This window comes from Pterocles gutturalis, unplaced genomic scaffold (assembly GCF_000699245.1).
Source record: "Pterocles gutturalis isolate BGI_N339 unplaced genomic scaffold, ASM69924v1 scaffold16230, whole genome shotgun sequence".
Taxonomy (NCBI): Eukaryota; Metazoa; Chordata; class Aves; order Pterocliformes; family Pteroclidae; genus Pterocles; species Pterocles gutturalis.
This window is the reverse complement of record NW_010138659.1, coordinates 56,444-70,225: the sequence shown is the minus strand read 5'-3', so window position 1 is coordinate 70,225 and position 13,782 is coordinate 56,444. Positions and strand designations below refer to the sequence as shown.

At 37.1% G+C, this 13,782-nt stretch overlaps 1 protein-coding gene across 4 annotated transcripts in view; it reads left to right on the top strand.

Annotated features, from left to right (window-relative positions):
* The window catches only part of SLC1A3 (solute carrier family 1 (glial high affinity glutamate transporter), member 3), a 62,837-nt gene that overhangs the window by 8,076 nt on the left and 40,979 nt on the right, over positions 1 to 13,782 (top strand). For 3 of the 4 annotated variants that reach the window (XM_010083082.1, XM_010083079.1, XM_010083080.1), the window contains exon 2: positions 10,097 to 10,234. The exons of the other annotated variant lie outside the window; for it this stretch is intronic. In XM_010083082.1, the coding sequence (XP_010081384.1) occupies positions 10,097 to 10,234 (138 nt within the window). The remainder of the gene's footprint in view (positions 1 to 10,096; positions 10,235 to 13,782) is intronic. 4 annotated transcript variants of the gene reach the window in all.

Below are 13,782 nucleotides of genomic sequence, written 5' to 3'. Positions count from 1 at the left end.
GAAGGATTTTGAATTAGGACTCAGGTATTTACTGTGTAATTATCATTCCAGGTGCCAGTTTCGCTTGCCGTTTTTATGACCTTTAGATAGGAAAATCCTGCCATACTGAAGAACACCTAACAGTGAGAAGAGCGATAAGAACAGTTGAAAGCTGCACTAGGGGATGTTTTTGCTGGACTTTAGGAAGCATTTCTTTACCAAGAGGGTGGTCAAACACTGCAACAGGCTTCCTAGAGAGGTGTTTGATGCCCCAAGCCTGTCTATTTAAAAGGCATTTGGACTATGCCCTTAATAACATGCTTTAACTCTTGGTCAGCCCTGAATAGGTCAGGCAGTTAGACTAGAAGATTGTTTAGGTCCCTTCTGCAATACTCTTCTCTTCTCTTCTCTTCTCTTCTCTTCTCTTCTCTTCTCTTCTCTTCTCTTCTCTTCTCTTCTCTTCTCTTCTCTTCTCTTCTCTTCTCTTCTCTTCTCTTCTCTTCTCCCATAACCTACATGGAGGCTACCTCTAAATTAATCCTCTATGCTGCAACATATCCTTCAGATGAGTTAAATCACAAGAAGTTAGGCATAAGACCTCTTTTTGATCAACTCTAATAAAACACTTTTGCAAAGTCATGTGTTGAAAGAGGCTGTTGATCAGTAAGATGGAATGTTCCGGTTATGAATAGTTTCAGAGTGATACTGAGTTTTTTAGGGATTAAGTGGCTCAACTGAAAAAAAAAAAACCAAAAAGCTATGGACTGAAAGCATCCTAGGTATCTTTTTGAAAAGACGGTAACATGACTCCATGAATTTCAGTCATGGACCTGATTTCCTTACCGAAAGAATTCACTAAACGATAAATCAAACATGAATAAAGGATTCTGGCAATGCTTACACCTGATATGGCAAAAGTCTTGTATTCTACAACAGGAAATCCTTCCTCAGTCTGTCCAGGTTGTTTGCATTTGTCAGCAAAACACTGCATAAAAAACATTCTTTAAAATCTTTTAACAAATTCTGCTGTGTGAGTTATATTACATGACACTAACAGTTCTGGCATACACATGTCTGGATTCAACAAAATAATTACTTAATTCTCAGTGGCAAACATCTCAGTTACAGATTTAGACTATCAGCTCTAAGCTAAATTAACAGGTGGTTTTTTAGAAATGAGAAATTGGGCTAACTCCACAGAGATATGAATGAATAGTTTGAATGCACCACAAATGATGGTGTAAAGCTGCATATCAATGAAGCCAAGACTACAATGAGCTGTTTTGTGGTGTCTGTCTAAAGTGGCATTAAAAAAAAAATAAAGGCAACTATCAAGGTCTAACCTCAGGCTTTTTGTTAAACTACACCAAAAGTTCTTCAGAGTAGAGGTCAGGTTTTTTTGATCATACTTGCACAAAGTTCTTGGCACTGAGGGATCTCAATCTCATTGACTGCAATTCCTCAGTGTTACTATACTGTAAAGACAAAATTATATGGATGGGCAGCTGAAACTGCAGTAGAGAAAAAAGGTATTTGGTGCTGTTAAAGACCATGTCAGCTTCCACTAGAGGAAAAACATGAAAGAAAGAAATGTAAAGGCAAGAAAGGAACCATAGAAACTTTAAGAGAGCAGCTTTCTTATCTGTTGGGAACTATTCTTTATGGGAATAAAAACATTAACATTAGTTAAGAAGGCGAAGCAGCAAAGTAAACTCAGGCATGAATAAAAGTTATTACAGTAAATTTGTAAAGCACTGAGTAGTACCATAATTCTAAATAACACTTCACAAAATACAATCTGGCATATTTTGTGAATGCCTGATCTTTTTTATATGCATAGTAGGAAGTAATTCCTGAATATTTATGGAACTTATGTTATTTTTTCCATCAAAAGTATTTTTCCTATAGCTCTGTGAAGAATGCATAAACTAGGAGAAGTTTGTCTTTCAATAAAGTCTTTTGTCTGAGGATTAAATCAGGAATAATGTCCCTACTCCGTAAAGAAGAGTGTGCTTCAGTACCAGTAGTGAAAACTCTTCTTCATTCCAAATCTCTACAGATGCCTTGCCATCGCTCGGGTTATAAATAACAACAAAAGTGAAAGCAAAGATGATAAAAAATACAGAAACAGTTCAAGGAAAACAAGGAAAAAAGTAAGAAAAGGTTTGAAGGCTAACAGAGACACTGAAGTTGGATAAAAAGAGAACAATTTTTTTGAAATGTTCTCAAAGGAAGAAAATTGCCTCCTAATTGGGGAAGAAGGGAAAATGAACCAAAAAACTAGAGAGAGAAGGGAATTTTGGAGTCAAGAATTAGCAAAAGACAGATTTCAGTGATTTTTTTTTTAAACTTTTTAACAGCACTCAGATGCTCTTGTCTCCTCAGATCTGGTATAAGAAGAGTCTTGGGTTAGGCAGTACCTCATAAAATGGTGTTCTTACTCATTCTGTAGTTACATCAGTTCTTCCTTAAAGCTTCACACTCCCCATTCCAATCATATGCCTTCTGTCCACAACATCCAAGGAAGAGTTGCTGTGTCTGAAAGTAAAGATAATGTGCAAGTGCCCAGCCATAGCTGTAAAGCTGTTTCAGGAGTTCAGGCATGTCTAGAATTAGGCAGTGGCAGGCAGAGGTTTTGTGTGTCTTAATTTTGAGTTGGAAATTAAGTACCTGTGTATCTATGCTAATCTACCTCTAAATGCCCATGAAGTACATGAATATTATAAAATTCCTCTGGATCCCTGCAAATTGTAACTGAATAGTGATGTTAGATGTCCGATGTGATTTATTTTGGAAGGTAATTGTTCTTACTTGATAAAGAAAATCTTCAGCATCAGATTCAGGAGGCAGGTGTTCCTGACCCACAGTGACTGCAGCACTACAGCTCTGTCTCTCCTCAATGTAGCCGAGAGCACTACGGCACTCTCGCGACCCCTGAGCACAGGTAACACACTGACTTCTCAGGAACAACTTGACAGGGAACAACTCTGACATCAGTGTAACTCCTACTTCACTATACATTTGCTTTTCTCTGGACATGTCTATTTTTACAGTCTTAGAATTCTGTCCAGGTGGAATTGGACACTTTTTTGCCTCATGTTTTCTGATCTTTCACAGCTTGATTGAGGCAGGAGTTTCAGCTCATTTGCTTGATGTCTGGAAGTCTCAGATAGCCCCGGGATGCACGTGTGCATGCACAGTAGACTCTGTAGCATGTGGGCAATGACTTCAGCATCTCCAGAAGGTGCCAGACCTGCCTGATTCTGGCATATGCCCTCCAGAACTACCATGGGTCACCATTTGTGCACAATAAGTATAGTGCATCCTGACTAAAGTAGATACGTGTTTTATGTACAATAAACCTGCTAGTTCATTCTTCCCAATAGAATTAAGTCAACAAGTTGTAAGGTGTCACTCTGCTGCTAGAACCATCCCATAGTGCAATATATCATATCATTGGGATCTTCTGGATCCCAGTCATGTCTAGGATATCTATCCCTTCTACAGTACTTCCCCCATGACTCCCTTCATGATATCTCCCAAGCAGAGGAGAGGTTGCTATTTGTGTCCAAATTAACCCATATTCCACTTCAATGTAGCCACCTATAAGAGCTACTTGGACCACAGGTCCTTAAGCTCTCTACTGCATCAGCATCATCCAGCTAAAAGAGAAGGAACATACCACACAAAAATATATGCACCTGTACATGTGAGATTCTGTGCTGTGCCTCTGTCAATTAGAGCTATAAAGGAATAACAGCTAGTTTAAGCCAATTGATGCCAGGTCTTCAGGTCTGAAATAGAGAAGCAAGTTCACGTGGAAAACACTTGCTCCAAATTCAGCCTCAGAAGAAGTGAATTAAAGGAATTTTAAGCTACTTGTTAGCTCCAATTCTGGATTGCCATAGGAAGAGCAATTGATAAGGTTGCTTAAGGGCATGGTTCTCTGATAGATTAAGCCAGTTCTACCTCTATCCCTGGCTGTGTATTTCCACCCCCAAATGTTTGCTTTTCTCCCTTGACAGCACACCAGCACCACCACCATCTAGCACAGCAGTAAACTTGCCCAGGGAACTAATATATCAAAAAACTAATCCAGAAAAATCCTCCCTCATTTAGCCCCCAAATGAGTTTATCTCAGTATCTGACAGCTACAAGTGCATTGAGGTAAGGACTTTGGGTTTGTCTAGTTGGGAGAAGAGGTGACTGAGGGGCAGCTTCGTTGCTCTCTGGAGCTTCCTGAGGTGGGGAATAGAGGAGGGAGGTGCTGAGCTCTTCTCCCTGACATCCAGTGACAGTACGCATGGGAATGGTTCAAAGCTGTGCCAGGAGAGGTTTAGGCTGGACATTAGGAAGCATTTCTTTACCAAGAGATCAAACACTGGAACAGGCTTCTTAGAAAGATGGTCAATGCCCCATTGCCTGTCAGTGTGAAAGAGGTATTTGGTTGAGACCCTTAACATGCTGTAACTTTTGGTCAGCCCTGAAGTGGTCAGGCAGTTGGACTAGGTGATCCTTGTAGGTTCCTTTCAACTGAAAGAATTTCTTCCCTTCCCTTCTCTAAAAAAAGATAATCATAAATTATAGTCTTTCTGTCTGTAGTGATTTGGTGCTCTCCTTGGCATTATTACACTTGGTCTGATGCCATACATGCCCTTCCTTACCTTAGTTATTTGCCTATCACAGGACTTGGGCAAAACTGCCTGTAAGTGTCTGTCCTCAACCCAGGGCATTTCTCCTTTCTTGAAATGAGTCAAAAAGCACTTTTTAGGTTATCCCATCAAATATACTTGGTGTGAAGGACCTTTAAAGAGGTTCTTAATCTTACACCTGTAAGATAAAAAAGGTTAAAGAGACGTAATAAGGCACTGTTGGTGACTGTATAATACACAAAGTAGTTCTCATGTGCTCAAGAGCAGTAACTCCGCAGCAGTCTTAAATTAAATGAACTGAGTAAAAAAAAAGTAACTAGTCAGCTACTAAACAATAATTAGCAGAATGAGAGCTAATTTTTAAGACAAAATTAGTAAAAGTAAGGAAAAAATCACACAAGAAAAAGACTGCTGCAGTATTTAGGTATTGAATATTTATGTTAGGTACCTAGTATTTAGGTTCAACAGAATGGTTTCAAAGGGAACATAGCTCCCTACCTACATAAGGAAAACCAGAAAGTAGTGAAGCGGGTGATATATGAAGGGGTCGGGAGCAGGGGGGAGGTTCAATATAAAATTATGGAAGAAAAAAAAATATGAAAATCAAAAGCATGCCAGTGAATTGGTGAGTCTGTGATTCTTGTAACAAGCAAAGAGAGATTAAGAATGATTGTGATTTTGTCGGCAACTTGAAGTACTTCTTATCACTAGAGAAGTTATTTAGCTGTTTGTCTCAAGTAAATACAGTTGCAGCCTTATCTGAAACTCGTTGTTACAAGAAAAGGTGTCAGAACAAAATAGTAAATTAAGCAGAAACAAATGACTCAAAGAACAAAAGCATTCATTCCAGAGCTCTGCAGGAACATAAGAATGAAATGGAATGTGCAGCTAACAAAAATATACAATGTCCCATTAAACTGGTAGGAGCCTGATTTTCTTACTGGCTCTAGCCCAATTTCTGTTATAGAACAAAATGTTACTTGCTTGCTGGTTACAAAGTTTTATAGAAGAGCGCTATTAACAGCTGTTACTTCAGTGCACCATTCTACCTAGTTTAAGGTATTCTTTTCCAGTTATTATGAAGTTTTTTATTTCTTACCAGAAAATAAAAAAGTCTGTATCTCATCATTAAAGAAAAGGATATTGATATGGACGTCATTTAACAGTGTTCTGAGATTTTCCTGGTAAAAAGCAGAAGTGTATGTAACTCTTATTGGTGTGTTCTGCTTGAACTGGCAAGCGCTAACGTGGAAAAAGTGGCTCTTGCACTGTCGTGAACATACCACCTAGTAATTTCCTCTTGAAATATGCTTGAGTTAATTTTGTTCAATTAAAAAGTAAAACTGCTAGATTTTCTACTTTCTGCATGAAAATATGGTATGGACACTTAAAAAAAATATATTAACTCCAAACAATGGTATGGTCTTAATGGTGTTTCTGAAATAAGAGATCAGAAACTCATAAGGATTCATTTTAAAAATTGAGACTTCACTTATTTAACAAAACTGCTGCTATTGGTCACTTAAAAACATTATGCCAATTAGGACCTTCCTTAAAAGTTCTCTTAAACTTATGAGTTATTTGAAGTAGTGCAAAAGCAATCTTCTCTCTTTATTTAATTTTTATATCTAATTCTTCTAAGCAGACCAAGGAGGAGGATACACTTAAGCTTCCCTAAAGTTCTTGAATGAACATTTAGATCCGGGTAAAGCCTCAACTCTCATCTTCTAAGAATTACGTTTATTTTTCTTTTATTGATATGGTGGTTTAAATCCACATGTAGGTGTGCAACCTGTTTCATCTACGCAACGCAAAAAACCATGTGAAACAGCTCTCTACCATTGTGAAACCACGGCATTTTGTAATACAATTAAGAACTTCATTTTTTCCATGGAGGATTTTAAAGTTAATTTTCAAATTCAGTTTAGCAAATTATATATAAATTGATGATACTCTGGTAGATTCACTGTATTCATACAGATTAAATGTTATTTTTAACACCTACATGGGTATAAAAATGCAATAAAATGGTTTAGTTCAAGGATTGTTCTGATTGTCATCACGATTATCTACAAATCGAGTTTTCCATAAATGTGACTATATGACTGACAGGAACACCTCAAAAACCTTTTTATAACTCTAATCTGATATGCTTCTTCATTATGAACTGTAAAAATTATTCAGCAATATGGTTCTCTTATACAGCTATACACATGTAGAGAATCCAGCTCCTTAACTTAAACAAGCACTACTGATTTTTGTCCAGAAAAAAACTAACAAGTTCATCGAGAAATCTACTCTTCCCTGCAGTGCTGAAATGGTACACCATTTACCGTTTGAGAAGACAAACTCTGATAATGTTGATTAGTTGTTCTTTTCTGTTACAAAGGTAGAACAGAAACCTGCACAACAGGTTGTGGGAGCTTGTTTCACACAAGGCTTTGTTTCATTACAATTTTCAGAATTAGTCGGAAACTTGAAACTTTTACTGAGAAAGGCCAGCTCCAGTATTTAATCTTCTCACTTTTGATTGTGGAGGATGCTAAGCAGTACAACTCTTACCACACACACAGACATGGAGATGGTTGTTGAAATACTGCACACCTTCCAAAGCTTTAGTACCTCCTACCAAGTCTTACTTCCTAATTTCATTTTGCAACTTTGTCATTATGTCTATCTTCAAATCATCCTTGTGTTCTGTTAACTCAAATTTTATTTCTTATTTTATTTATTTGTTATTTAAAACCTGTGAATGTTGGTTCTGAGAACTGAATTCAAAGAAGTCAAAGCTACCTTGCCAAGTTTTACTTTTCTGTTAAAAGTTTGTCATTTTTGTTAAAACTTTGTTGGACAGGATTTAATACCCAGTGTCTAGGTATTTAAACTCAGAAAGGACAGTAACGTTACATCTCCACATATTCTAAAATCAGGAGAGACTGGTAAAATCATGCTGTTCTGCTTTCATTATCACAGACTACAAGGAACTAATTTGCTTGAATTCCTTCTTGCACTGCTAAGATCACTATATGAACACAATCAGGTTTCATAAACATCTGTAAAGCAACTAATACTATACCTATTTTACAAGTGTGGAAACTGAGTCAGAGAAAGGTTCTTATGGCTAAGGCATGGCTGCATATAAATTAACAACAGTGCTAAGATTAAGGCTGAAGAATTAATAGCTGTCAAGTGTTGACCCAGTTCACCAGAGTACACTACCAGGGCAGATTTTTTCCACATCCCAGAAATTCTTTTTGTAAACTGCAGTGCTGGGCAACCCTGTAATTATGCACAGAGCACTTTAGGACAGCAATAATTTTTGGCTCAAAAGGTTTACATGGAGCTTCAGAAACTTACTTTCACTACTAATAATATTCATTCAAACAGCCGTCTACTCGGGTCCTGGCTCTCTCTCAGGCCACTTTGTACTGCTCGAACAGTAGTGGACCAGATAATCGAGCCCTTATAGTATAGCATAAGGACTAGTTCTTATAGCAGCCTCAGAAGCCCTTACTAGCTTCAGTGAGGCTTTGTACTAGTGCAGAGATTAATTCATGTGGAACTAATTACAGGACTGTGGCCTAAGTGAGAAACTGGTCTAGCTCTATTTACTTGTTATCCAAGTTGTCAAAATGTAGTGCTCATTAAGTGCAGAAACAAAGGGTCCAGATGGATTCTTTATATCTGAGAAATGTGTTTCCCATATAAAAAAGAAAATAATCAGTAACACTGGAGTGGAATTCAAAAGTTTATTGAAAAGAAAGGAAACTCTCAGGCAGGCCTTTCAATCAAAAACAATTCAGAGAACTTTCCTCTAAGCATCTTATGATCTTCTTTTACGTAAAAAAAAAATGTATGCAAAATGCACTTTGGCTACCTGAGTCTATAGATGAGGAATGAGATGAAAATAAATGCCTTCTAGTCCTACTGCTCTCTTCTATAGAGTGAACTCCATGCTTGGTTACAATTATGCTCTAAGCACTTTTCTTCCATCCTGTAACATTGAGATTTTATGTCCAACACAAGACATTTTTGGACTCCTCTAACTTAACCGACCTGCTGAAGTGCCTAACAAAATGATCAGACAGACAGGGGTCACTAAGAGTTATAGCTGTTTCCTTACATCAGCAGGCAGCAATAAGCTAATGTAGGAGGCATAACAGCATATTTTAGCTAATAAAATTTGGCATGAAGATATTATCTGCTGTATGGATGTACCAATCTAAAATCTGAATTAAAAGAAGCAAAACCAAAAAGTGATTAAGAATTGGAACTAGCAGTTCCAGAAGCATTCAATGTTATGGCTTTTTCAGGACATGCTCAAGTTCTAACATGATCTGTAAGCGTGCTTGAATGCCTTCCTGAATCCCATCATAGAGGATGCAGTTTCATTAAAAGATTTAGGAAACCTAAGTCTCCCTTTCTGCCAAAAAGGGCAGTCTCACTCTTCTCCCAGGCACATTTCTACCTTGTGAAGGTAACACTTGTGCAGCCATGCAAACAAATCACCTCAGGGAATTGATCTGGCTGAAAATTGGCCTAGTAAAATAAATCAATTTTGCTGGGGGGTCAATTCTCTGATCCATCTTTCTGTACAGACACAATTAGCACACATGTCAGTACTAGACAGTAGGGAAGAACATGGAGTCAGGAATATGAAGGAGGGATAGATGAGTTTCACCATCTGTATGGTTAAGTGTTCCAGATAAAGCCTTGTATTGCCTGGTTGGATATAGGAGACCTATATCAGATAGGCATCAAACCATTTAACATTCAGTAAATTGAAACTAGTTATGTCAATTAATCAAGTAATTAACTAAATAAGTGAATAAAGCAGTTGATGCCAAGTACAGGACAAAATCTACAAAGTTCTAACTGAGAAGTTTAGGTTTCCACATGTCAGCCTGTCTGTGGCTTCCATTTATAAATATATCGCAAGCACCTTTTGTCTGTTCCCAGCAGGATAAAGGACAATTCCCACAAGGGAATTCTCAAATACGTCTGTCCTGGCTATCTCATCCAATCTGAAACATGTCTACAGGATCAGGCCCTACAGAGTAAACAGGCATGGACAAGACTTCTGAAGGGTGGTAGCTAGTCTGTATATGCATTGCATATGTGATTACACTCAAAATCACAGAAGTCAAAGCACTTGGCTGCAGTAGCAGGGACTGTTTCCTTTTCATTAATGCTCAAGACGCACCTTTTCCATTAATGCGGATTTTTAAAAATAGCAGTACAAATAACCTTCTGAACCTGTTACAGTGAAAAACAATTTAACAGCTTCAGTAGGACTACTCATAGTATTTGATACTTGAGAGAGCAAATCAGGAGTGCAATCTGGGGCATAATAAAAACTGCATGTTAAAGTCAGATTCATCAACTAAGTACTATACAGATATTCATGTTCAGATGTTACTACTACTTTAGAAGAGTAAATCATGATATCTTTTCCCTCTCTTCAGGTGTAATCCTTGGATTTTCTCTCCGATCGTATAAAATGAGCTATCGGGAAGTGAAGTACTTTTCATTTCCAGGAGAACTACTCATGAGAATGCTGCAAATGCTGGTCCTGCCACTAATTGTATCCAGTTTAGTCACAGGTAAAAAAAGAAACAGGTTTTTTCTGTTCTTTTAAATAATTTGGTAAAGATGCATACATCAAATCATTAAATCTGTCCTGGAAGTGTTATGACCTGCAGAAAGAGATACTTTTGCTATTGCTGTTTTAGAGACAAGATGTTTGAATTAATATACAAAGAAACTAAAAGATTATTTTCTCAATTCCAAGGCAATCCAACTGTACAAGTTACTATATGTTGCTGCTATGAAGCTGGCTCTGTACTCTACTTTCTTCCCTTACTTTCTGAACAGATATTTCCTCCACAATGTCAACTTGTTATGAAAGATAATGTGTCTCAGAAAAATAGTTCCAAGACCCAATAAAGTTTAAACTATTGATTGTGAGAAATAACCCACACCTGTAAACCCAGATCTGTAAAAGTTCTGTCTACCTTAGAGGGAGGAATGTCTTTCAGCAACAGATAAGAAAATATAGGTGATAGATGGGATAGATCGGATAGTTTGGAAGAAACTCCATTCCATCAGTTCTGGTTTCCTGTCTTCAGGTCAGCAACTATATTAAGCTTCAAGTCCTCTTTACTAAGTTGTTCCTTGAGCTAGAGTTATAGTATTTATTTTCTCATGATGTCATTCCACCTAAGTTTCATGGAAGAGCTCCCAGATTTTTATGAATGCTCAGGATGTACCTGTTACATATTTATCCTATTAATTATCTGAGAAAAGAAAGTGTGGACTTTGGTCTATCAGCAAATCAGTGGTACAGCTTGGAGAACTTAATCAAAATGACTCGCTGTGCAGGCCCAGGATTCCAATACCTAATACCCTACCTTAGTTGTCAGAGGATCCAGAGACTGTAAGTTGTTCTCTATTTCACTGATTTTCAAATATTTTAATATTAAGATCTCCTCTTACAAATGTAAATTAGCATAGACTCCAACTTCACAGATAGCAAAGATAGTATGTATGTATATAAGCTGTTAGTACATCACCAGAAAACTAGGGTATTCACAGTTGTAAAAATCACTTGTCTTCACATATTTCAAGGAAAAAGTAAAGCTTATTTCTCTACATATGTTATATAGATATTGAAAGCTTAATGAACACTGAAACTAGAGAGAAATTTATAAATCTTGGAGGGTAAACAATAACAGGTTTGCTTCCAACCAGTGTATAACTCTTTTACGTTGTATCTCCTTGCTGTCTTCTTGTCCCTTTCACCCAAGTTGGCTGGACACTGATAGAAGAACCATTAAAAGTAGAAAAGGAGAGACACCCTTTTTCAATGTCAGATAAGACTGGCATTGCTGCTCCATTTTGTAGGATGAGTTCTTGCATGTGAATTTACCTTCTCAGTGCCTTGTAACTCTGCATCCATAATGCTTCTCTGAGAGAGCTCAAGGTAAAACGAGAAATTAGATAGATATGCTATATAAGGATTTGAATTCACTTCCAAAATTATATGTAGAAACACTTTGCTTGGGTGAAGATCAGCAAATTCACCTCAGAGAGTCACAATTGTCACAAGGAGCTGGCCTTGTGAGAAAACAAGCCCATTTGCTGTATCTCATTAGGGATTTAGTGAGATACCAGAACAATGAGTTTACAGCTAATTGTATTCTGAAAATAATTTTCGGTCTATGGATTCAAAGAATATCCTTCTTTTTGATGTTTTTTTTCCCTTTAAATTCTTTAGAACCCTTTATCCTTTTTTATGCCCTTTTTTCAAAGCAATCGTTTCCTCTTTTCCAAAGAGAAATCTTATCCATAAGATTTGTCTTATTATCATACAAGTGCCTTGTAATATTAAGCAGATTATTCTTGAAGTTTCCCTTTGAAACAGAGACAATAATTTTCAGGGCAAATAAGAACATTTTAAACTTCTTTAGTTGTGCAGGGAACAATCAGAGTGTTTTTTGGGTTATTTGCAAATATTTTTCACAATTCTGCTCATGGCTCATTTCAATAGGCTTCTGCTTCCCCAGAATTTTGGAAGTTTGGAATTTAGTTGTACTGGGATCATTACTTTTAAGGGCATTTCTTTCTAATATCTTTCTCTGGTAAAGTGTAGCAAAGCAAAAACTATAGGAAGGGTTGATAAAGTGCGGAAAGCTGGAATTTCCATGTGTGGATACCTTTTAACTAACTTCAGATGTACACGTGATGCTTTTGAGTTCAGCTGTCAAATAACTGCAATGACTGGTGGACAATGTTAAAAACAAGTAGTGATGAATGATGTCTATCCTCTCACCAAGATAAAAACAAAAGCATAGAAAGTGACTCAAGTAACCAAAAAAAAAAAAAACATAAACAGAGATCACAATTAACAGCCAAGTTTCAGACGCTGTTGCTTAAAATCACCTGTAATGAAAGAAGGATATTTAGGACATAAATTCAAAGAAACAACTGAACTTGAAATAGGCTCCAAGCCACTCCCTTATATAAGTCAGGAAAAATGCATCATCTGGATATGAACAGATTCAACTGCTGAAAAGCCAGATTTTGCCCAAAGCAACTTGTGCATGCAAAATATGGAAAATTAATGCTGGGGCATGTTGTACATCCTTAGGCAAACCATGTTTCCCTTTTGTATCTCTGCTTTCTTTCTCCTTTCAGATGTAGTGCTGGTGAAGTTTTTTATAGCTACTAGGCAGAAAAGAAGACTACTGTATATGATGGAAATTTTGATGGAGACATGTAGACTAAGTTTTCACAGCTCAACAGATGTCAAGTATATAGCTTTTTTAGTTATATCGTTGTAGAGATGGAAAAAGGGTATATGGGGCCATCACTGAGGCTGCTGCCATAGAAATACTACACCAAAGGTTACATGGTGCTGCTTGCAGCTAGCTATGATGATATCACCAATAATCAGATATGCATAAATGGATCATACTTTTTCACTAGATACAACTGTTTAACAGGAATGTGTTAGCCATGAAGTTTAAAAAAAAAATTTCCTGAAGTTAGCATATGGTGTGATGGACCTAAACTAGGTTCTATGACAGGGAACTGTGACACAACAGCACAGCCCAGATAGCAGCTGTACCCAGTCTTCTGTAAAGACATAATTCTAGAAAATACTACAGTCTCATGTCATTAAATTTCAGAAATTTGATTTTATATTTGCCTTTCCAATATTTGGAATGAGGCAGTAAATGACCCATCAAGTGCAACTGTATGCAAATACTATTAAATGTTATCAAAACACCTATGGTCTAGTAAACTACTAGCATTTTTTTCATTTTGACAATTGTAAAGTCCTTTATTAACATATTAAATTAATAGCAGAAAACATAAAGGGCCAGAATTTTGCATTAGCTCATCCTAACCCCTCACATCAGAGCACACAATAGGAAGGCCTCATAAAGATACCTGTGCATGACCTCTTCAAAAAAGAAGCTGGGAGTCCATCCCTTGTCTAGGTTTGTGGAACCAGAAGCCATAGTCCATGAAGTCTCTATGTAGTTCCAGTGTTCTCCTGTCTACTCACTGACAAGTATATTGTGGAAAAAAAGTTACCCCTTACTACAAGGACCCAGGTGCTGTCTCATACCAGCCACAAATGTTA